This window comes from Indicator indicator, chromosome 14 (genome assembly GCF_027791375.1).
Source record: "Indicator indicator isolate 239-I01 chromosome 14, UM_Iind_1.1, whole genome shotgun sequence".
In the NCBI taxonomy this organism is placed as follows: Eukaryota; Metazoa; Chordata; class Aves; order Piciformes; family Indicatoridae; genus Indicator; species Indicator indicator.
Window position 1 is genome coordinate 24,636,673 of NC_072023.1, and position 24,706 is coordinate 24,661,378.

Below are 24,706 nucleotides of genomic sequence, written 5' to 3' on the forward strand. Positions count from 1 at the left end.
CCCTCCGCCCCGGAGCTGCTGGGCAGCACCGTCTGCGCCCCACTCGGCGTGCTCCTTACCCAGGCACACAGCTGAGCACAACAACTCTGCCCCCAGAGCCCCCTGATGGGATGGCACAGCCCAGGAAGGGGTGGCCAGGCAAGAGGAGTGGGGAGCTTCTCTTGTGAGCTGTTGTGTCCACGACGCAGGATCTGTGTCTCGCTGGGAAGATGTGCAAGGGAGACACCATCATAAGTGAAGGGCTTGTCTTTCCTGCCATGCAGCCTGGTGGATGGCATGGTGGGAGAGGTGCCAGAGTTCCCATCCAGTCTGGCATGGTGCAAACCAAACAAACACGAGTCCCAGCTAAGCCCAGAATCATTTATGTAGAGCAGCACAGCTTCTCTTCTAATACTTGAATGAAAAAAAAGGAAAAAGCAAACCCCAACCCTGCCCCTTCTTCCCGGTTTCTCCAGTATCTGTGCTTTTGGACAGGGGACCAAAGTGAGTTCTCTCAACTGTATTGTGTCCATATGTCCATGTGCTGACCCAAGGAAATCTGTATGTGGAGGAGCTGGTAGGCACTTTAGGCTGCTGGTGCTTTTCACTGAGTAATGATGAAAAGCTGTGCTCATAGCCAGCAGGTTGTGGGCCATGGATGGAGATACCAGTCTGCTTCCCTTACAAGAGCCACATTTGCCTGCAGCTGGGTCAGGTGGCAGGGGTTGAAGTTACAAATCCACTGCCTGAAGATAGTGGAATGTTACACAGAGAAGCTAGGACAGCATCTCAGGAGGAACTTTGCAGCCTTATCTGACAGACGTGTGTTTGTCCTAACGATATCAGGGAAACCCTAGCAGGGAAGAAGTGGCAATATTTTATTAGTTGAAATGTTGTGATTTTGTCAGGAAAAGAGGATTCTGCTCTCTAAATCCTGTACATGTATGCAGCATCTAAAGGTTAATTTAATAAGTTATGGCCTCACAGTTATGTCTTGTCATAGTTTGATTTTTCTGTAAGGAGCAGGCTTCTTGATTGAAGAACCAGCACAGCTGTTGATGCTTCACCTCTGGAACAGCCCTGTGAGCTCTGGCCTGGTAGGGAGGAGGTGGCCTCAGGCCTTGGCATGTACATTGGGTGCGAAGAGCAGCAAGAAAAAAGAGAGGAGATGGGCAGATCTAGGTGAGCAGTGACCCAAGAACTGTGGAAATAGCCCATGTCCATAGCTGGACTGATGCTACAGGGAATTCTTATCCTCTGCCACTTCCATTAATGGAAAGTGAGGTGTTTAACCCCTAGAACCATTTCACAGGGGTATAGAAACCCAGGAATCCTAGCACACTCTGCTCTACACTGGGGCTTCACATTCCCCATACCATCCTGAAAATGTCTCAAGCTTGAGGGGAGAGCTGACTCAGGATGGTGCTCGTGATGCCCAGCTCTGCTGGGAGCTGTTGAGCAGTGAGTAATGGAGGTGTGCAGGACACAAGCCATGCTGACTTGGTACTAGAGTTGTTTGCTTTTTGCACTGATGGAGTGGGTGCCAATTCAGAATACATTCATTCATTATTAATGCAGTGATGCTTGACAAGTCCATCAGGTTCCACTGTTGCAGTGGAAAGCTGCACATTCAAGTTCAGGCACGTGAGGCAGACATCTTGTCAGACCATCTGCTTGCCTCAGTCTGGGGTTTGGGACTGACAGAGGTAGACAAAGTCAATCACATTTCAGAACGTTTCCCTGTGCCGTGTGCAGCTGTGGGGAGAGGCAGCTGTGTCTGCATGCACAGAACCTTTCTCAGCATGCAGACTGATTTCCTCAGGAGAGGCAGCCACAGCCTTCTGGCCAGGCCAGAGCAGACTTTTTGCTGAGGGAAGGTATCATTGCCTCTTTGCAGAGACTAAGAAATGGATCATAGCTGCTGAGGTGAGGCTGACACCAGTCTGCACCGTTGCTTTATTTTATGTTTTTAAGGCAGCAGAGAAGTTCAGGAGGGCAGAGCCCAGCGATGTGCTGTTGCAGTACCTCCTGCTGCTGCCTGTGCTGTGCAGCAGCCCTGCTGCGGGCACCTGCCGGAGCCTGCGCTTCCTGCAGACACAGGCACAGCCCTGCCAGGGTGCAGCTCAGCTGCTCCTCAGCCACTAGGACGCTGCCTCCACAGCCTGCCCAGGCTGGCTCCTTCACACAATCCCTGTGGAATGGGGAGAGGCTGCTGGGGAGGGCGAGTGCTGGGACACAGCACTCAGCTGTGTGGCCTCACCAAGCAGGGAATGGCACGAGGCCCATTCTGCCCATGGGGAGCTGATGGGTGCAGTCGTGGCCCTTGTGCCATGCACAGGGAGGAAGCTTTATTGGTACCATGTGCTGTCACATCCAGCTTAGATGTGATCTGCAGCACCTTCAGTTGGCTGCTGGCATTCATCTGCAGACACTGGCAAGAATTAGGTGCATCCAGAGGGTGATACACTTGGCTTAAATGGTACAGGTAGCCTCTCTTCCTCACCAGAGAGAGCAGTCAGCACACTGGATCTGAAAGTAGGCTACCACCCTCACTCCAGCACAGCCAGCAGAAGGATTTGCCCCCATGCTTTAGCCATGAGTGTGCTTCAAGCCTTGGTAACCCAGAACTCTTACCTCAAGAGGACTCCTGGGTGGAGCTGTAAAGGTTTTGGACCAGTTTCCTGATGGCTGGTGTCCCCACTGCCACAGCTGTCATTACAAATTTTCTTCCCTTTCTGAAGCAGTGGGGATTCTTAGCTGGTGTTTAAGCATTGTAGTAATTACAAATTAACATGATTAATACTAATTGGCACTACTTGGCAGCCTCCATGGAGGAGCATGAAGAGAGTACATGGAGACAAAAGCTGCCTTCCAGCCCACATACTCAGAGACCACTGCAAGCTGTAGGGACACAAGTGGCTACACACTCCCCAGCTTGCCAGCCAGCAGCAAATCCTGCAGGAACAGTGCTGGGCTTTGCTCTGAAGCTGCTGCCCTTCTCCCAAAACAACGTGCAGGTCTTCTCCCCAAACAGCCCTGAGGAGTGGGGAAGCAGAGAGCACGGCAGGAGCAGGTTATCTCACAGCCCTGCAGTGAGGAGACATGGGCAGACAGGGCAGTGGCTGGGCCAGCACAGCTGCTATCAGCTGCTGGCACTGGTGCTGCACAGTGTGCCCTGCCCCTGCGAGCAGGCCAGAGTCCTGGGTCCAGCAGAGCTCCCAGGGGGCAAGAGGGAATTGTGTCTTCAGCATGGCCAAAAAGCTGACTCCTGCTGACGGTTGATCTCATTTTTGTCACCAGGATATTTTTAGGAAGCTGTGCCTGAGTTTGCAGTGAAGGTTGCCCCAATTCCGTGCCTTCGTGTGCATCCTGGTTGTATCATGACACTGCAGCAGGAGGGAGCCAGTTGCATGGAATTTCCTGTGCACCAGGCAGGCAGACAGGAGAGAGCTGAGGAGGTGACGACCATACTGCAGAGAAGACCTTCTTCTGAGGCAGGGGTGGCCAGACTGGGGACTCTGTGCCCCCAGGTGCAGGTTGTACAGCAGGGTGGGGGGCTGCCTGCAAATGCCAGCTCCATCTTCAGGACTCAGAATTGTGCAGCTGAGACTTGTTTCAGAGGTCAGCAAAGGGAACAAAGAAGGGCTGGGTTCTGTTCTTGAGAAACGTGTTGTGTGACAATTACCATGTCACTTGACTTGTTTTGTCATTGTCTTTAATGTTTGCCTACTCATTGCCTACAAATGTCTGGAGCCGATGGTTTTGTAGCTACTGATGCCTTGTGTTAAAAATCTGAATTGTACCTTCGACTTCTCTGCCTTACAGTGGCTCTGTGCCTTCCAGGCAGCTCCTGGGCCACCTCTGTTGGAGCTGGGGGATGTACTGCTTTCCCCTCATGTTTTACAAATACACTGTCTTCCTACAAGAGCTCAGTTCTCTCTGTCTTACTCACAATCACATCACCATGCAGCAGGGGGTGCAAACCAGGTGTTGCTCCTCTGGCTTCCTATAACCAAAGGCGTAGACAATATCAGAGACAGGTCACTGTGTCCAAGCCAACAAGAACTCTGCAGCAAGAGGTGGGTGGGAAACACAGCAAGCAAGATTAAACAGCAGCAAAACCTGTTTAGTCCCCTCTAGAGCTCTAGAAAGTGGGATGGCAACAGAACAGTTTTTCTCCTGTCTTCCTGGGTTTGTCATGTGAAACAAGGTAGAAACATTGGGCAGGGTGGACATCTCAGCAAAGCACAAGTGCAGTGTGATCAATGTGTGGAGAATGGAGTGGTCCCTCTTGCAAGCAGGAGATAAGCTCAGTGCTAGCACAAGCCAAGACCTGAGCTCGGTACCTGGCCCAGTCTACATAAAGGGGAGCTCATCTCTTTCACAGTAACTGCTTTTTCTGATTGGAATTTGGCCCTTTCTCACTTCAACTCTGCCTCTTTTTTTTTTTTTTTTTTTTTTTTTGAGTATAAAAAAGTTGAGTATAAAAGGCTTGGCAGGAATGGGAGCCAGACATGGGGAGGGAAAAAAGCAGCCAAGGCTGCTAATGAGTCTGATTCCATTATAATGAGAAACTATTTTTAAAGGTAATGAGGAAAAGCGTTCCGACATGCTGCTGGTCTGCTCACCTGGGCTGGTTGACAAGTAGCCCTCCCTGCAGGCCTCATGTGCTGCCATCCCTGATGTGGCATCTCTCTGAGACAATGATATTGGAGTCAAGCCAGTGATGCAATTCCCCCCATAGCTTCTTTCCCAGCTGAACCTTTTTTTCCCCTCTCTCTTTACATTAAGTCATCAATGCTAATTGCTTTGTCTGCGGCTCTGCGAAGCAGTGAGTCACAGGATTTGGGATCTGCACAAGGGATGCATCATTTTTAACCTTTTTATGAACCCAGCTGGCCAGTAGTGGCTGAAAGGCCTTAGCTGGTGGGTTTGCATTGGCTAGAACTATCCTTGCTGCTTCCCCAGTGGGAGAGGAAAGCAGGATCATGGAGGCTTCCTAGAAGCATTCTCCCCTGCTTGCTGTTGGTCTCGGCAGAAGCCAAGGACTGAGATGAGCAACAAGCTTGGTGTCACTCCAGACATGCCATGCCCTGGACAAAGTGGAGGATGAGTCATTACCTACTTCATCAAACAGCTCCCAGGCTGTGCTCAGCTTTGCTGATTTACATTCTGGTCAATAGATAATTGATATTTTCCACTCTTTCTGTGCCACTTTCCTTCCACTGGGCACAAGCTGGTGCTGTCCCACCAGCCTTTCACAGAATCACAGAATGTTAGGGGTTGGAAGGGACCTCTGGAGATCGTCCAGTCCACCACCCTGTCAAAGCAGGATCACCTAGAACAGATCACATAGGAACCCATCCAGGCAGACCTTGAAAGTCTCCAGAGATGGAGACTCCACCACCTCTCTGGGCAGCTTGTTTCAGTGCTTTGCCACCCTTAAAGGAAAGTTCCTCCCCATGTTTAGATGCAGCTTCCCATGTTCAAGCTTATGGGGACCACTGAGAAGAGTCTGGCCTCATCTTCCTGCACCCATCCCTTAGATATTTGTCAGCATTAATAAAATCCCCCTTTAGCCTATTCTTCTCCAGGTTAAACAGCCCCCTTTATAGACAGGATCATTCTCCCATGCTCACCACCTGTGAGTTACACAGAAATGTAGTTCTGTAAAGTCACAGGCTTACAGGATGTTTGGGGTTGGAAGGGACCTCCAAAGATCATCGAATCCAATCCCCCCTGCCAGAGCAGGACCATAGAATCCAGCACAGGTCACACAGGAACACATCCAGACAGGGCTGGAAAGGCTCCAGAGAAGGAGACTCCACAACCTCTCTGGGCAGCCTCTTCCAGTGCTCTGGGACCCTTACAGTGAAGAAGTTCCTCCTCATGTTGAGGTGGAAATACCTGTGATGTAGTTTATGTCCATTGCCCCTTGTTCTATCCCAGGGTTCAACTGAGCAGAGCCTGTCTCCTGCTTCTTGACCCTCAGCCCTCAGATATTTATAAACATTACTTAAATCCCCTCTCAGTCTTCTCCTCTCCAGACTAAACAGCCCCAGGGCTCTCAGCCTCTCCTCACCAGGCAGTGCTCCAGTCCCTTCAGCATCCTTGTAGCCCTCCCTTGGACTCTCTCCAGCACATCCCTGTCCCTCTTGAACTGGGGAGCCCAGAACTGGATGCAGTATTTCAGGTGAGGTCTCACCAGGGCAGAGTAGAGGGGGAGGAGAACCTCCCTGGATCTGCTGGACACACTCTTCTGAATGCACCCCAGGATCCCATTGGCCTGAGGGAGGACTCTGCGCTCATCCTTGTTGACCCTCATCAGGTTCCTCTCTGCCCAGCTCTCAGTCTGTCCAAGTCTCACTGAAGGGCCACACAACCTTCAGGTGTCTCAGTGTAGACTGCAAATGGAATCTGCTCATAAAAGACTTTTCAAGTGTCAGACACTCTCATTACCTCCTGAAGACCAAGATGGGGACTTTTTGGTGATGTTTCTTTCACAGCAGTGGCAAGAGTATGCAAAATGAAAAAAATCCATTCTGATTCTGCTGTACAATTTTTAAAACTCATTTAATACTCAGAAAAGCAAGTAATTATTTCAATAGGCTTACACTAGGCTGTTAAAATACCTTTTTTTTTAGCATTAATACAAAGTTACAGAATTTAGGATTGAAAATTTGTACTCTTTCAAAAAAAAATCTGGAAAATCATTAATCCAAGGAAATTGTTCTAGTACAAAAGAATTCCCATCACTTTCAATATAAAAATGCTGTCTTTTAAAACACTTCTCTTAGCGATAAGACCCTGAACAATCTTAGTGATATTTTTAATGAAGCAATACACTCTGCACCTCTCATTTCTCATGGTGGCAACAAGCCCTGGAGTTTTTCTGTGTATAATGGTTCTTCATTTTATAATAAATATTGTTAGGTGGTTCTCGCATCATTCCTGGTAGGTTCCTGCCAATGACGTGAGACCATTGTTAGTCTTTCAATGCTGATTTGTTTTCTTCACTGGGTCCTATGTAGTTCTAAACAGCTAGGAAAACCTTTGAGCTGGCTTTCTCTACACTGCCACAGACACACTTTTCTATCCTCCCATGAGAAGGAGGGCTTTTTGGTCCAGGCTGAGCAATCCATACCAGTGTTTGGGAGATGAACTGTTAGGTAGCCTGGCTTTAAGGATAGAATTTTAGACAGAAGAGCTGGGCTTTTCTTATGCAGCCTCCAAAGGAAATCTCCCAGTCTTCTCTGTAAAATGAACCAATATTGACTATGAGAAGCAGGCAGCTGAAAGAAGAGATTTACAGAGCTGTGCTTTGAGATCGTGTTCCTGCTGCGCTCCTGCAGCTTCCTTAGCCAGGTTTTCTCCAGCTTTGAAAGGCAGTGTTCAGCCCTTCAGCCCTGCAGAATCATGGTAAGAGACTGATACACCACCCCTCCCCCCCCTTCCCCCCCTCCCCCCCCATCTGCACATGCAACCCAGTTCTCTGTTGATGGGCTACTGCTGAGGAAAGTGTAGAGGCAGAGCTGGTCCCACCAGCCGTGCTGCTCGGGTCCTGCAGGGGTGACAAAAACACCAGCAAGGTCACAGCAGTCTCCTGGGTCCTGTATGGACAGGGAAGAGCAGTCCCTGTGTATCAGGTCACTGAGCACCACAGCCACACCTCTGAGTGTGAGGTGCTGCTCTCCAGCACTCACACCCTTCTAGACCCCAAGGCAGAAGTGTTTCCATAGAGGCCTCTGCATCCTTTCTCATCATCCCATGCATCTATCAAGCTTTCTTGCTGGCTGGTGCCCCAGTATGTTGCATTTAAACTGTGTTTACATAGAGTTGTCAGGCCTGGAAGGGACCTCAAGGATCATCCAGTTCCAACCCCCCTACCATGGTCACTAGATCACAGCCACATGGTTGCTCACAGCCACATCCAGCCTGGCCTTGAAAACCTCCAGGGATGAGGCTTCCACCACCTCCCTGGGCAACCTGTTCCAGTGCCTCATCACCTTCCTGGGGAAGAACTTCTTCCTAATGTCTAATCTAAATCTTCCCTCCTTTAGCTTGGATCCATTCCCCCCACTCCTATTACTCCCTGACATCCTAAAAAGTCCCTCCCCAGCTTTCTTGTAGCCCCTTTCAGATACTGGAAGGCCACAAGAAGGTCTCCTCAGAGCCGCCTTCTCTCCAGACTAAACAATCCCAACTCTCTCAGTCTGTCTCCATAGGAGAGGTGCAGGTCATATAATCACTTCTTGCTTCTTGACCTAAAGCACTTTTGACCTAAGAACATGGCATTGCCTTACTGACTTGGCATGGGAACTCAAGCATTTTGCTAGACTCTTATTCTCCAGACTCTTGAAAATGAGAAATTGTTGAAACAGCTCCCACCAAGCCTCACTGGCTGTTATGAAGAGCTCTTTCATCCCCACCTTTCTTCCCTTCTGCCAAGACAGTGCTGCTATCCCTGGATACCTCCCAGAACGCCCCTAGATTTCTTTCCCCAATTTAGCTCCCGTCCACAGCTGTTGCCTGTATCTAGGGTGAAGCCTGCAGCCTTATGATAGCCACCTGCTGCTGCTAAATCCTAGCAGTTGGGATGTTTCTGGTGTTCTTGCTTCAAAAATCAACTAAGGAGAAACCTCCCTCCTCCTCCTCCTCTGAAGGAAGGAATTTGTTCAATAGCCCCAGAAGCTCGTGGGACACCCAAGTGCCTCTGGAAAAGCTTTGCTCATTTGTGCACTTCTGCCTTCTTTTCAACCTGGCAGTGATGCTTTGTGAGACTGAAATCCCTTGCAGGGGCTGGCAGCGGTGGGAGCTCAGCCCTTTCTTACCTGACTCCGTTGCCCCATGACTTAGTAAGGTCGGAAATTCCTAGGGTAAAGGCCAGTCTTCTGCACCCCAAAGGCTGTGATGAAGATGTTGAGGATGACTGTGATGAAGATGAGAGCCGTGGCAGCGTTGTTGAGTATATTCAGGCGGGGCTGCTTTGCAACGTCGTTCAGGTTCAAACGGGCTGTGCAGTACAATATACAAAGGAAGGCAGAGTTGTAGCTTGACTCCAACACCCCCAGCCCCTGTGAGCCCCGCCCTGCTCTTGGGCACTGCAGCCACAGAGCTGGCAGAGTAGTGCCAGGGCCTTTACAGGGGCCACAGCTCGCCCTAGGGTGACATAGGAGGACAGAGCTATGGAGGTGCCATGGCCCTCCAGTAGGCCAACTCAGATCACTTCTGTATGCTAGCCAGGCATATGCCTTGTGACCCCCACACTGCATGGCCATGGGACATGGCATGAGACACCCAGCCCTCACACATGTGCTGACACAGCTATGAACACCCTCCTCACCTCTAGACCAAAAGGTGTCTGAGCACACAAATGGAATCAGCTCTGGCTGATGGGCACTGATCAGCTCAGAGAGGGGAAGCCCTGGGTCACTGGGCTGTCTGGCCAATAAGCCACACAAATGGCAGCCTTGTGGATCCCTGTCCTCTGTTGTAGTCCCCTGCCCCCCTTCTTACAGCTGGCTCCAGCCACAGTGGCTGCCACTAGGAAAGGCTGTGACATGTGGGGCAGGGGAATGAACACACCACAGAATTTCCTGTAGCCTCTGCTCCCTTGTCCCAATAAAGAGCCACTTAGGATACACAGGACAAAGCAGCTTTGGGGGCACTTGTTAGGCATGTGTTGGAGGATGCATTATAGCAACTGCTGTATCAGATGGGGCAAGCCTGTCTGATGTGCTGCTGTTAATGGATGTCTGTATGGCATTAGCAGACCTGGGGATTGGTTAAATGTGAGGTGAGCATGGGGAACGCCTCTGCCTAAATCATTCTGTTAGCCCCTGCCTGAGCAAGGCAAAAAATACAACAGAAAGTGCAGCAACTACAGGAAGGGGCACACAACAGGGTGGGTAGCCCTCTTCCTGCACCAGCAATTCCTGCAGCAGTGGGCCAGGGAAGGAAGAACAGTGCTCAGAGCTACCACCCACTGAGCACTTCGAAAAGCAGAGGCACAGCCCTCTCCACAACCTGCCTCCAGTTGCCCCGTGCCAGCCAAGCCATGGGTTGCCCTGCCCCTGCAATACCCTGCCAGGCTGCCTTGCCCCGTGCCAGCCAAGCCATGGGCTGCCCTGTCCCGTGCCATCCAAACCATAGGCTGCCCTGCCCCTGCAACACCCTGCCAGGCTGCCTTGCCCCGTGCCAGCCAAGCCATGGGCTGCCCTGTCCTGTGCCAGCCAAGCCATAGGCTGCCCTGCCTCTGCAGCACCCTGCCAGGCTGCCTGCGCCTCAGCCTTACCAGTGATGATGAGGATGATGCCGATCATCACCTGGAAGAAGAGGGAGATGCTGATGAGCACGATGAGGGTGGTGTAGTACTGGAAGGAGGTGCCCTGCTCCAGCACTGCCTTCAGCTGGGTGACATTGGCCATGAAGAGTGCCACGTCCAGCATGCTCTCTGCCACGCTCTTCTTGGTGGCGTAGTGGTTGATGTTCATTGGCCCAGAGATCTGCAGGTGAGGAGTCACACCCTGCAGGGACAGCACACACAGCACCACCTGAGACCATGGCCAGGCTGGCAGGCACAGCCATGCCAGGCAGGCTGATGCCACCCTGTGCAGGGCTTACCTAGAAAGCCTGGGAAAGAGTCTCAGGATCACAGATGTTAGGGGTTGTCAGGGATCTCCAAAGATCATTGAGTCCAACCCCCCTGCCAGAGCAGGACCATAGAATCCAGCACAGCTCACACAGGAACACATCCAGACAGGGCTGGAAAGGCTCCAGGGAAGGAGACTCCACAACCTCTCTGGGCAGCCTGTTCCAGTGCTCTGGGACCCTCACAGTGAAGAAGTTCCTCCTCATGTTGAGGTGGAAACACCTGTGATGTAGTTTATGTCCATTGCCCCTTGTCCTATCCCGGGGTTCAACTGAGCAGAGCCTGTCCCCTGCCTCTTGACCCCCAGCCCTCAGATATTTATAAACATTACTTAAATCCCCTCTCAGTCTTCTCCTCTCCAGACTAAACAGCCCCAGGGCTCTCAGCCTCTCCTCACCAGGCAGTGCTCCAGTCCCTTCAGCATCCTTGTAGCCCTCCCTTGGACTCTCTCCAGCACATCCCTGTCCCTCTTGAACTGGGGAGCCCAGAACTGGATGCAATATTCCAGGTGAGGTCTCACCAGGGCAGAGTAGAGAAAGGGGGAGGAGAACCTCCCTGGATCTGCTGGACACACTCCTCTGAATGCACCCCAGCATCCCATTGGCCTTCTTGGCCACCAGGGCACATTGCTGTCCCATGCAGAACTTGTTGTCCACCAGCACTCCCAGGTCCTTCTCCACAGGTCTGCTCTCCAGCAGATCACCTCCCAACCTGTACTGCTGCAGTTTATTCTTCCTTCCCAGGTGCAGGACTCTGCACTTCTCCTTGTTGAACCTCATTTGGTTCCTCTCTGCCCAGCTCTCAGTCTGTCCAGGTCTTGCTGAATGGCCACACAGCTTCAGGTGTCAGCCAAGCCTCCCAGTCAAAGCTGCCTGTTTGAACCTGTGGAGAGTTTCCTCTCACACTGGCCTCATGATGTTAAAGGGCACAAGGCTCTTGTGGTGATGAAGAGCTTGGCAAGGTTAGACAAGTGCTGGATATCTTTGTTTGTTACAATAATGTAGATTACTCAGAACCAAGGATTTTGCAAGGAATATTGGAATCTCTTCCTTCAGGGCACAGACAGGCCTCAGTCTTTGAGAGGATTAGAGAAAGATCTTCTGTTTGGGTTAGATGCTCAAAGGGCCCTTTGTGGCTGGGCTTTTGTCTCCTTTGAATGCTTTTTGCAGGCCATTGTGTTAGACAAGATGCTGTAGCAGGTGGGACAAAGCCACATTTTTGTGGGGCACTATTTCTTCATCAGGCTCCAAAACACAGTGAGACAAGGGATGGAATGCACCATTCCTAACTTCATTCATTCAGACACATTTGTGTCAGTGGAAAGAAACAGCTATTTACAAGGGCTAACACACCTGCTTGCCCTTAAACTGGCTTCAAGCTGTAAGTGATTTGGCTGCTTTTAGCCATCCACCTTTACTCTGTATTTCTTGTTAAGTGACTTTCCCTGTTAGCTGTCTTCACCCAAATGATAAAAAAACCCAAAAAGACAGAGGAGGAAAGTTTTCTGTTTACCCAGAGCATCATTAGCTGGCAACAAACCACAAGCAAAGGCAACAAATTACGCAAAGTCTGAACCTACACCAAGCTATGAACCTCTTCCTTGAAATAAAAGCAAAACTTCCATGTAGCTGACAGGCTTTGGTTCACACACAGAACATTAGGGGTTGGAAGGGATCTCCAGAGATCATCCAGCCCAACCCCACCCTGCCAAAGCAGGATCACCCAGGGCAGTCTGCACAGGAATGCATCCAGGTGGGGTTGGAAAGTCTCCAGAGAAGGAGACTCCACAACCTCTCTGGGCAGCCTGCTCCAGGGCTCTGTCACCCTCACTGTAAAGAAGTTTCTCCTCATGTTGAGCTGAAACCTTCTGTGTTCCAGTTTGTATCCATTGGTCCTTGTCTTATTGCTGAGCACCACTGAAAAGAGCCTGGCCCCCTCCCCTTGACACCCACCCCTCAGCTATTGATAGACATTGATCAGATCCCCTCTCAGCCTTCTCTTCTCCAGACTGAACAGCCCCAGGGCTCTCAGTCTCTCTTCACAGGGGAGATGCTCAAGTCCCCTAAGCATCCTCCTGGCTCTCCATTGGACTCTCTCCAGCAGGTCTCTGTCTCTCTTGAACTGGACACAGTATTGCAGGTGTGGTCTCAGCAGGGCAGAGTAGAGAGGTAGAAGAACCTCCCCAGCCCTGCTGGCCACACTTTTCTTGCTGCACCCCAGGATCCCATTGGCTCTCTTGGCCACAAGGGCACATTGCTGTCCCATGCAGAACTTGCTGTCCACCAGCACTCCAAGGTCTTTCTCTGTGGAGCTGTTTTCCAGCAGGGCAGCTCCTAACCTGTCCTGGTGCCTGCTGCTATTCCTCCCCAGATGCAGGACCCTCCACTTGTCCTTACTGAACCTCATGAGGTTTGCCTGCAGCCAACTCTCAGCCTGTCCAGGTCACGTTGGATGGCAGCACAGCCTGACAGGTGTCAGCCAACCCCCCCCCCCAGTTTTATATCATCAGGAACTTGCTGAGGGTACTCTCAATCCCCTCAGCCAGGTCACTGATAAAGATATTGAACAAAACTGGACCCAGCCCTGATTCCTGGGGAACACTGCTGGCCACAGGCCTCCAAGCTGACTCTGTGCCACTGATGATGACCCTCTGAACTCTGTGTGGAGCCAGTTTTCAAATCCACCTCACTGAGCAGCCATCTATGCCACATCTTCTGAGCTTTTCTATGAGGATATTGTGGGAGACAGTATCAAAAGCTTTACTGAAGTCAAGATATTTGACATCCACTGCTCTGCTCTCATTTACCCACTTGGTCATAACTCCATAGCAGACTATCAGATTAGTCAGACAGGATCTCCCCTTGGTAAATCCATGTTGGCTACTCCTGATAACCTTCTTGTCTTCCATGTGGTTAGAGATGACCTCCACGTTGAGCTGCTCCATCATCTTTCCAGGGATGGAGGTGAGGCTGACTGCTCTGTAGTTGCCTGGCTCCCTTCTTGCTTTTTTTGAAGACTGCAGTGATATTTGCTTCCTTCCAGTCCCCAGGCACCTCTCCTGTTCCCCAGGACTTTTCAAAGGTGATGGAGAGAGGTTCAGCAGCAGTATCAGCAGCTCTCTAAGCACTCCTGGATGCATCCCATCAAGGCCCATGGATTTGTGTGTCTTCAGATGGTATAGGAGATCTCTAACCCTGTCCTGACTGACCAGTGGAATGTCCACATGTCTCCGGTTCTGCTCCCTTGCTTCTAGAGACTGAGGTTCTTGAGGAGTGAGGACTGAGGCAAAGAAGGCATTCAGCAACTCTGCCATCTCTGCATCATCAGTTCCTGTATCTCCCATCTCATTCAGCAGGGCCCCACCTTTTCCTTGCTCTTCCTTGTATCATTGATATATTTGACAAAACTCTTCTTGTTCTCCTTCACCCCTCTGGCCAGATTCAGTTCCAGGAGGGCCTTGGCTTTCCTTGTTGCATCTCTGCATTCTCTGGCTACATCTCTATAATCCTCCCAACTGTCGTTTTGTCCACATATTGTAAACCTCCTTTTTGTTTTTGAGTTTTACTCAGAGTTCCTTGCTCATCCATGCAGGTCTTCTGCTTGCTTTATTTGATTTTTTTTTCAAGGGAACACATTTCTCTTGAGCTTGGAGGAGATAATGTTTGAATATTAACCAGCTCTCTTGGGCCCCCTTCCTTCCAGAGCCATAGTCCCCTGGATATTTCTAAGTAGAATCTTGAAGAGGGAAAAGCTGGCCCTCTGAAAGTCCAGGGTTGAAATTTTACTTATCACCCTGCTTCTTTGTCTATTGACATTAAACTCTAACATGTCGTGGGCACTGCAACCAAGATTTCCCCCAACCTTGACATCTTCTACAACCAGTCCTTCTTTCTTTGTTAATATCAGGTCCAGCACTCCCTGTTGGTTCTTCAACTACTTGCAGGAGAAAGTTGTCATCAATGCACTGCATGAAACTTTGTTTGTGCTTGGCTGTGTGATCTTTCCAACTAATATCAGAGTGGTTGGCCCAGGCTTAGTAGATCCACAAAGGTGGCCAATAGGCTACTGGATGGTAAAAGCTGGACACTAAACAATCAGTCAGGATGCTGGAGCATCTGTGGGCTATGAGGAAATGGCTGTGACTCCCTTTTCTGAGCTGCCACAACGCATGCACAGCTCTTCAGAGTGGGACCATTTCTGCTTTTACTTTGTCTTAAAGCTCAATCCTGTAGACTGCTGTGACTCAGGAGCTGATTCACAAGTAACTCAAAGTTTCCCTACAGCAGGATTGCCTGTACAGCTGGGGGGGAGGGGGGGCTACAGGAAATCTCTGGGGAGATTAAATTATTCCTTCATGGCAAATAGAGCCTATGTCAAGTCACAGGACATACCTGAGGTGATTTATATCATCAGGCTAGAGCTGGTGTCTTTCTAATCACTTGGGAAGGGGTCCCTTTGTCAGAGTGTGAATGCTACCTTTTCTTCTCTCCTTTGTATCCTGTCAAAGAGAGGAAACCTGGATCTGGAAATCAGACACCAAGTTCATCTTTCAAGGTGAGGATGTAGCATTCCTGCGCACGCTGTAAACGTAGGGAAATTAGTACCTGAAAAGGTAGAGTTCAGTCACACAGCAGTGTTGGCTGAACTGGTGCTGGGTCTCAGCTCCCAAGTCCCATTTCCAGATGGTTTGGCTTTCCATATGAGACACCCTCTTTCCCTGCAAAGACTCTGCTCGCTGTGCCTGACCTCAGGCGAATTCCCTTTCTGCGTGGCACAGCGATGCCGGTCCCTAGAGAGCCTGTTTGGGACACCCATCCACATTTCATGTCACACACACCCCCCCTGCAAATATTTATCTCTCTTCTAATGCTATTTTTAATTTTTGTAGGAATTCTTGTAGAAAGACAGATGACTTACACCACCAGCATGGCACAACATATTTATTTCTCCTTTTAAACTTGATGTCTGACTTTGCCAAGGGGAGCTGGCAGATCCCAGGGGCTGTGACACCTGGGCTGTGGCACCAGAGGGCATGCTGAGCTCCACAGCTCCCTGAAGCTGACTTAAAAGTTCCCACTGAAATTAGCTTTTGAGAATTTATTTGGGTTTTCTTCTGTGCTCATTTTCACAAGAAATAGTTGCTGAAAACTTTGGGAGGAAGTCTAGCTAAAGATCTCTTTGCAAAGCTAGCAGATTTTGGTCTGAGGGGAGCACAGACCTCCCTTAAAGCTACTTGGGTAATTTCTACAAAACTTGCAGTTTCTCTTGTTGTATTTTTCAGGGCAGAAAAAAAATAAAGAAACTGCATAGTAGCTCTAACTTCAAATCTGTAAGATTTGTGAGTTTGGGGACACTCTAACCAGGGGACAACAGCCTGAAAGAAACAGTGGGATAGCATGAGGCTAACAAGTAGTGAAAACTTCTTCATGGCAGTGCTCTGGCAGAGGGAGATGTCCAAGGAGAAGCTGTATTATTTGCCATTAGCTCCAAAGGAAATGTTGCAGGATGGCAAAGAAAGCAGAGCCCTCAACATAGGCTGTGCACTCAGAGGGGTTGGTGCAGAGACAGCCAGCACAGGGATCCTGGCTGTACACAGCCAGCTGCATGCAGAGGAGCACACACAGCACCAGCACCAGGGAAAACCCAGACCATGCTGCACAGAGTTTGCCACTTGGCATCTCTAGGAGTACTTTGTAAACATCAGTTAATGAAGGTTAAAAGCACACAGAGTCATCTTGCAAGGTACAAGAGGAGCATAGTTTCCTTTTTGCAGACAGAAAGCAGAGAGATTAAAGGCCCTGCTCTCAATCAACACCTCTAGCATTCGGTGTACAGTTATTAGCCACTCTGCTTTTCCAGGGCACCTCACTCCTTGCAACTCCTTCCCACTTCAGCTGGGATGAGACAAGCCAGTTTTCGTATGTTTGGCCTCTGTGCCATGCCTGGGCATGGGCAGCAGTGCTGATGGTAGCAGGAACAGCAGCCACTGCCAGGCATCTGCTCACTGTCTCCCTCACGAAGCCGTGCGTGGCAGCTTGCAGGCAGGGCAGGAACTGGGCACAGTCACACGTGTGCAAGAGAAGGGGCACCCAGGGAATGCTTTGCTCAATGCCAGCTGAATGGCCAGCTCTGCAAGGCAAAGGCTGTTTTTCTCCAGCTCGACACAACAGTGAGCATCTTGGCTGCATTCCATGAACAAAAGGAACAGTAAATCCTGTCATGGATGCTTTGGGGAAGAAGGAAATCTGAGTGCTCAGGGCCACTGCCCCCACTTCAGTCTCTGTGGAGGCTGTTGGCTACTCCAGTTCTGCTTGTTTTTTTTTTTTTTTCCTTTTAATATAGTCATCTGTTCTGCTCACTGGGAGTCCTGCTCAGAGCCAAATGGTTGTGTTGCCTTCAATTTGTATTGGATAAATCCCAGAAAATAAATCAGGAATGCTTTCCTGGTATCTCAGTCCCTCCCCATGTACAGGACTGGTCCCGATAGAGTGCATTAAGGACATTGTGTGTCCAGTGTTCTCCTCCCCTTCTACTCTGCCCTGGTGAGACCTCACCTGGAATATTGCATCCAGTTCTGGGCTCCCCAGTTCAAGATGGACAGGGATCTGCTGCAGAGAGTCCAAGGGAGGGCTGCAAGAATGCTGAAGGGACTGGAGCACTGCCTGGTGAGGAGAGGCTGAGAGCCCTGGGGCTGTTTAGTCTGGAGAGGAGAAGACTGAGAGGGGATCTGATCAATGTCTATCAATAGCTGAGGGCTGGGGGTCAGGAGGGAGGGGACAGGCTCCACTCAGTTGAACCCTGGGAGTAGGACAAGGGGCACAGGAGGTTCCAGCACAGGATTTTCCACCTCAACATGAGGAGGAACTTCTTCACTGTATGGGTCACGGTGCACTGGCACAGGCTGCCCAGAGAAGTTGTGGAGTCTCCTTCTCTGAAGCCTTTCCAGCCCTGTCTGGATGTGTTCCTGTGTGACCTGTGCTGGATTCTATGGCAGGGGGGGCTGGACTGGATAATCTCCAGAGGTCCCTTCCCACTCCTAACATCCTGTGAGCCTGTGATCTTTCTTTGAGGTGTTCCTGCACTTCTGTGACAGGTCACTGATCACTGTAACAGAGGGCTCACTGACACCAAGTGTTTGGATGAGAGCTTTCCAACCAAACAGTATCTTCCACAACCTGAGAGCCAGTGCCCCTTCAGAAGGAGAATCCTAAGTGAAGGGCAGGCATAAATCCTCTGTACTTGCTAAAAACTGTCTATGGTCTCTAGTCTCACCAAACTCCCCACTCTCCATTTGCTTTATCCACCTTCTGAGTCTCTTCCCATACCTGCAAGCCAATTTGATGAGCTCTTTTGGGACGAGGTGTCACCATGGTGCAGCACTCAGGACCTTCATACTTGAGCTAAGGAGTGCTGAGGTAAGACACTGCTGTTACTGAAGGGATGAGAGCGTGGCTGGGTGAGACTGAGAGCAGAGCCTCTCTGACTGACCCAGCTGCCAGCCTGGCCTCCTGATCTTGCTACAACCTCACAAAACGAGGCCACACAAGAGCAGGAGGCTAACAGCACAACCTAAGAGCTGGAGGTGGGTAGGGAAGCCAGGCAGGCAGTCCCCTGGTAGTGGCTAGCAGAGGTTACAGAGGGCAGAAGCAGCCCTGAGGCAGCAGACCCCCAGGAGGGCTGGGGTGCCTCTCCTTGCCCTCCAGCTGACACGGCGGTTGGTTCCAATTCTCAGACGGCTGCGGCAGGCACAGCCTGCAGAGACCTCCTTGTCACATCAAGCACGCATGCTCTGCTCTCTGCTTCTCCCTGCCCACACTTCTGCTTGGCTCTTATTCATCCTGCAGCCTCCCTCCACCCCTACCTGCATCCTCTGTGCAGCTCCTCCTCTCTCCTTCCATCCTCCTTCCATTCTCTCTTTCTCTTCTCATCCTGTGCCTTTCAACTTGTCTTTCACTCAAAATTTTTCCTGCTCTCAGAGTCCTCTCCTCCTGCCTCTCTCTGCCCCTTTGGCACTCTGTGTAGCTGCATGGCAAGTTTGCTCTCGGATGCCTTTCATGGCTTCCTGTGCTACAGGGCACCATAAATGATGTATTGCTCAACTGTCTTACCCAATCTGTATTAAACCCTCCTGCTAAGTGTATTTGTGAAACCAAATTGAAGGGATCTGGGAATCAACTGGCAGGCTGCAGGGCTGAGCTGGAACAGAAGATAGTTTTTCCTTTCCAGGTAGCTGGAATGAGGACAAGGTGGGAAGGGCAGGGACACTGGTGGGGGGAACCTCCATCCACAGCTCAGAAGCAGTCGGTCGGTTTGAGGGCTGAAGAGCTGCCTGGTACTGGCAATTACTCTGTGCTGATGCATGAGCTCTGGTTGTTGAACAGAAGCAATTGGGTGTGTTTGTATGAGGTGGGGGGGGACACAGCTCTTTGAGTGTATGGAATTGGGAGTGCACTCAAAAGGATTAGTGGGAACAATTATTTCCAAAGCCAGGATATAGAAGCTGGACCCTATTCAAGTCACTGGTGTTTAGCACCAGTTTTATCCCAGTGCTTTTTAGCAGGGAAAAAAAAAAAAAAAGAGAGAGAAGACTAAAAACAGCTTTACAAGAAAATATTGAAAGTAGGTTAGCAGAGAAAATGAGTTATAAAAAATGGAAGAGCAGCCGGGAGGCACAACAGTGACTCCTGCATTGTGCTTACAAAGCTGAACATGTTAAGATGAATAAATCCCCAAGCTGGATGGCTTATGGCCCAAAATGCTCAGAAAAGCTGGGCCTGATCGCAGGCTGCTGCCAGACCCAAATGTGTTCATGTAAATCATCTTAATACAAGACCTTCCTAAAGCAAGAGCCTCAGCTTGAACTTCTCTAACATGTTTGTGTCCTGTGTGGAGGGGTCAGGTGGATATCTAAAACTGAAGGAGTACAGTAACAGCTGTATGGCAGCAGACCAATGGTCCTGCTTCCCTCTGACTCTGGTTCATAGTAGATGTGCAGATTAAAGCAAACAAACAAACAAACAAGCAAGAAACCTTATCCTGGGCAAGCATACAGCAGTGGTCCCTTGTGCTCTGTTCACCCAGTGACCTAGAACTCTGCATGCAGAACCATTCCAGCCCTGATGCGATGATGCTTTTCAGGTGAGAAGATTAATTAGTCATTTGCTGCATGGCTTATGGCATCCTGCTTGCTCTCCCCAGACCCCTGGATCTTGTGGCATCTGTAAAATAATGAGAATGCTCACAGTGGGGCTACGTAGGGAGAGAGGTGACTGAGATCTACTGTACAGATCCCTGTGTTGTGTGGATGCACTGAATTCATCCTGAAGCTGGTGAAATTAGGTGGGTGATTTATTCTGGGAGGCTTAAGCTCTCGCAGTATTTCCTGGGTAAACCTCACTCTGAGGTACCGCAGTTCAGGTTCATCTGCAGATCATGACATCCGTGTGTCCCTCTTAGTGCTTGGGGCTCTCCACAGAAAGGAAGTGGTGTGAGTCCAGGTGGAAAGAGCTGGGAACATGACTGAGGGCTTCAACAGAGGCAGAGCTGATGAGCTCACATCCCCCAGCAGTGGAACTCAGGGGTTATATATAAGGCCTTTCATCTACAGAGGGTTTTTCCCAGTTTCATGTGTGCTACCACTCAGAAAGTCTTTGTCCTGTGGGCCGCTCTCTGGCTCCTCAGTGCTCACCAGTAGCTCCAAAAAGACCTTGCTGACGTTAGTCTCACCTGGGTGTGTAATACTCTTTCTTCAAACCTGTCAGACTCAGCTTCATTCTCTGACAGGAAATGGAGCCATTCCCTGGATCTAAAGAGGCTGAGTCTGCTGATTTTGTTCAGAACTGGCACACTCTGAGTTGTGTCAGTTTGCAGCTGAGCATCTGGCCTTGTGCCATCAGGAGAGGCTAAGGGGAAAAAAAAATGTGTTATTGCAGATCTAAACTTTTCTTAAGAATTTAATCCCAATTGTCTGCGTAGGGGGATTTGGGTTGGTTTTTGGTTTTGGGTTTGGTTTTTCCGCAAGGCTGGCTATAACAGGTAATGAACACAGAAACTAGCAAGGTAGTACCTGGGGTTACAGGGTGGATACCTGTATGTACTGGAAGGTGTCCAGAGAAGGGCCAGGAGGAAGAGCAGAGGGCTGGAGCTCCTCTCCTATGGAGACAGACTGAGAGAGTTGGGGTTGTTCAGTCTGGAGAGAAGAAGGCTCTGAGGAGACCTTCTTGTGGCCTTCCAGTATCTGAAGGGGGCTACAAGAAAGCTGGGGAGGGACTTTTTAGGGTGTCAGGGAGTGATAGGACTGGGGGGAATGGAGCAAAACTAGAAATGGGAAGATTCAGACTGGATATTAGGAAAAATTCTTTCCCATGAGGGTGATGAGACACTGAACAGGTTGCCCAGGGAGGTGGTGGAAGCCTCATCCCTGGAGGTTTTTAAGGCCAGGCTGGATGTGGCTGTGAGCAACCTGCTGTAGTGTGAGGTGTCCCTGGCCATGGGAGGGGGGTTGGAACTGGATGATCCTTGAGGTCCCTTCCAACCCTGACAATTCTCTGATTCAGCAACCTTGGGGTAGGAAAGTTAGCTTAGCAGCATCTTGTGCCTGTGCTAGGCTGCTTGGGAATGTCACCTTAGAACGAACAGCAGTTATGGCTGGAAAGACTTTTAAAACCATTAGGAGTGCTCTAACAAAGGCTGTTACATTTTGCCATGAGAAAATGCAAAGTGCTGCGTGGCCCTGGCTGTTCAGATTCAATTAGCGTTAACGCCCTTCCATTAGGCTCTGGCTTGCGGGGCTGCCCCTTGCTTGGGAGCCTGCTGTGCCAAGGCTGCTGCTGCTGCTGCCTTGCCAGGGCTGGGGTGATGGGCAGCCTGGAGAGGAGGTGAGGTGTGTGTGAAAGGAGCACGGCTGTGCTCTCAGAGCACCTGGTTGCTGCTGAGCACATCCACAACACTTCTCCAAGCCCGGCTGGAGAGCTGCCACGGTTGGTTGCTGTTCCCAGCCTGGCTGTTCTGTGATTCTGTGAATGCAGCATTGCTCTCTGTGGGCTGAACTCTGTTAGCATTTCTGCTTGGGGGCTGCTTATTGTCTGACTGAAACTTCTGCTCCTGGATTGATTATGGCAAGTCACATTTTAGAGGGTTTGATGGCTGCTCTGGCAAAAATGGACAAGAATGGGACTTTGTGGGAAAAAAGCACTTCTTGGGGTTGGAGTTGTCTGAGCTTGCCTCTAAGCTGTTGTGTAATTCCTGCCTTGGACTCTGTGTGAAAGTGGGGATACAACTATTTTAATTCTTGTATGTTAAGATCTTTGCAGCCCAAGAAAAGGCCTCCCTTATTTTTGTAATTTTCTATGTGTGTGTATAGCAACTACTACAATGGAGCTCTGGTCTCAGTCACAGCTTCTTATCCTATCTCTGTTAGAGATTAAAAAAACAGGAGGTGCCTCAAAGTTCAAGTGAATTTTTAATAGGGTGGATTGTCTACAGAGCATTAACACATAACTGTTATCCAGGCTTTAATAAATGAACCAGCTGAGGAGCCAAGATGCATCACTGCAGGTCAGGGAAGGATGACAGAGCACAGAATGAGACCAGGATCCTGCCCCCGAATCTTGCTTTCACTATCATAGGCTCGCAGGATGTTAGGGGTTGGAACAGACCTCTTGAGATCTTTTGAGTCCAACCCTGCTGCCAGAGCAGGACCATAGAATCCAGCACAGGTCACACAGGAACACATCCAGACAGGACTGGAAAGTCTCCAGAGAAGGAGACTCCACAACCTCTCTGGGCAGCCTCTTCCAGTGCTCTGGGACCCTCACAGTCAAGAAGTTCCTCCTCATGTTGAGGTGGAACCTCCTGTGCTGGAGTTTCTATCCACTGCCCTTTGTCCTATCCCAGGGTTCAACTTAGCAGAGCCTGTCCCCTGCCTCTTGACCCCCAGCCCTCAGATATTTATAAACATTACTTAAATCCCCTCTCAGGCTTCTCCTCTCCAGACTAAACAGCCCCAGGGCTCTCAGCCTCTCCTCCCCAGGCAGTGCTCCAGTCCCTTCAGCATCCTTGTAGCCTCCCTTGGACTCTCTGCAGCAGATCCCTGTCCCTCTTGAACTGGGGAGCCCAGAACTGGATGCAGTATTCCAGGTGAGGTCTCACCAGGGCAGAGTAGAGAGTGAGGAGAACCTCCCTGGATCCTAGGGCTGGAACACTTCTGCTGTGGGGACAGGCCAAGGGAGCTGGGGGTGTTCAGCCTGGAGAAGAGAAGGCTCCAGGGGGACCTTAGAACTGCCTTCCAATAGCTGAAGGGATCCTGCAGGAATGCTGCAGAGGGACTTTTCATCAGGGTGTCTGGAGACTGGACAAGGGGGAATGGTTTGAAGCTAAGGCAGAGCAGGGTTAGACGGGAGCTGAAGAGGAAGTTCTTCAGTCTGAGGCTGGTGAGACTCTGGCACAGGTTGCCCAGGAAGGCTGTAGCTGCCTCCTCCCTGGGGGTGTTCAAGGCCAGGCTGGATATGGCCTTGAGCAGCTGAGTCTAGTTGAGAGCTGTCCCTGCCTGTGGCAGGGGGTTGGAGTAGATGATCTCTGAAGTCTCTTCCAATGTGAGCCATTCTGTGATTCTGGCTTAATTTCTCCTTTGAATGGCAGTTTAAGCACCCTTCAAAAAGGGTAGGTATGAAGCAACACTGAATCAAGAAGGTACTTGAAACAAACTGCCCCTAGGGAAGGCAGCTGTTTCCAACCTGCATGCTGTGGACCTTGGGTAGCCTCAAAACACAACTAAGAAAAGTGATCTTGTGTGTGTTGGAGAGCTGTCAGGCATGTGAGTGACATCTCTGAAACAGTCTGTCACTCTGCTGGGAAACATTTCCAACTTCAGAGCTTTCAAGCAGTGGAAAACACTCAAAGAAATGCCTCAGTGAGAGCCAGAGGTATTTCCTTCTAAGCAGCTAAGGTTAGACTTGTGCACCTCTGAAGCCTGGGAGCAGGTAAGGTTTTGAATAGAATTACTCTTTGCTCCTCTTATCTCCTGGGAAAAAAAAATCATCCCTAGTTCAAGGCAGGAAGGAGATATTCCCGCTTCAGTAGCTGAGGTGTATCCCACAAGAAGGGGATGCTGTTATTGTGTGCTCCCAACACCTCCTCACACGTGGCTGTCCTGTCACCACAGGCACAAATAACCTTGCTTAGGAGCATGCAAGCAGCTTGCAGCAGACAGAACCCAGCATTTGATCTACTCTGCTGACAAATGCAGCATTGCCTCCCTCCTCCCTTCAGACTGCAGCTTGCTGAGTCCTTGCCCACTGCTGAAATCAAATAAATCTTCCCTTTGGTTCCTCCTCTCCCATTTTCCCTTTCCATTGGCACATCTATTGTCTCTCTTTGGGGCACACAGACGTTGTTTTGGGGATGATATTGCAAGGGAAATATTTAGGCTTCTGTGCAGTCCTGCTGCTGTTAGTTACATGAATCTGAATCAAGAGGAAAATCCAGGTGGGGTCAGGATGAGTTTTGTGCCAGAACCTGAGGGTTTTTTGGCCATATGTGACAGAAACCTGGAGCAGCCAGAACCTGGAGGTGCAATTGCTTTACATCAAAAGGTTAAAAACAAGCCTCTAGTCCATAAAACTGGAGCTATGAAAATGACCTATTAAGCTAAAAAAAGGTTAATTCTTTAATTAGAGAAGCTGTTGGATGGGACATTAATTTGTAAAACTCACTCATGTCTTCTCATGGTGAGTCCATTCTTTCGGTCTCCCCTGGTGTGTATAAACCTGCTGCTCTCCACAGAGTCCCTGGGAAAGCCTTCTCATAATGCTTGCTGAGTTACACACCCTCCTGCCCTGGCATAGCCCTGTGGAGTGTGCTCTGGGTTCTTTTCTCTCCTTTTCTAGAACCTTCCAATGGCTCAGGAAACAACATGTGGCAGCCTGCAAACAGGCAGCCATCCTCCCCCAGCTGAGGAAGTGTGTCCCTGCCATGCCTTTTGAACTGGAGTATACAACTTACAGTCTCTGGACAGCAAATTGGAAGCACTTGAGCTAAGCAGTTATAGCATTGGTTGCCATTAGTGCTTGTGGAACT

The 24,706-nt window shown here is 50.1% G+C and overlaps 1 protein-coding gene across 1 annotated transcript in view; it reads right to left on the reverse strand.

Annotated features, from left to right (window-relative positions):
- Positions 1–8,831: 8,831 nt before the first annotated feature.
- Positions 8,832–24,706, reverse strand: part of NINJ2 (ninjurin 2) — a 100,482-nt gene continuing 84,607 nt past the window's right edge. Inside the window, exons 2-3 of the mRNA XM_054387108.1 lie at positions 10,274–10,532; positions 8,832–8,992 (exon numbers count right to left, since the gene is read on the reverse strand). Coding sequence (XP_054243083.1) covers positions 8,832–8,992; positions 10,274–10,532 — 420 coding nt within the window. The remainder of the gene's footprint in view (positions 8,993–10,273; positions 10,533–24,706) is intronic.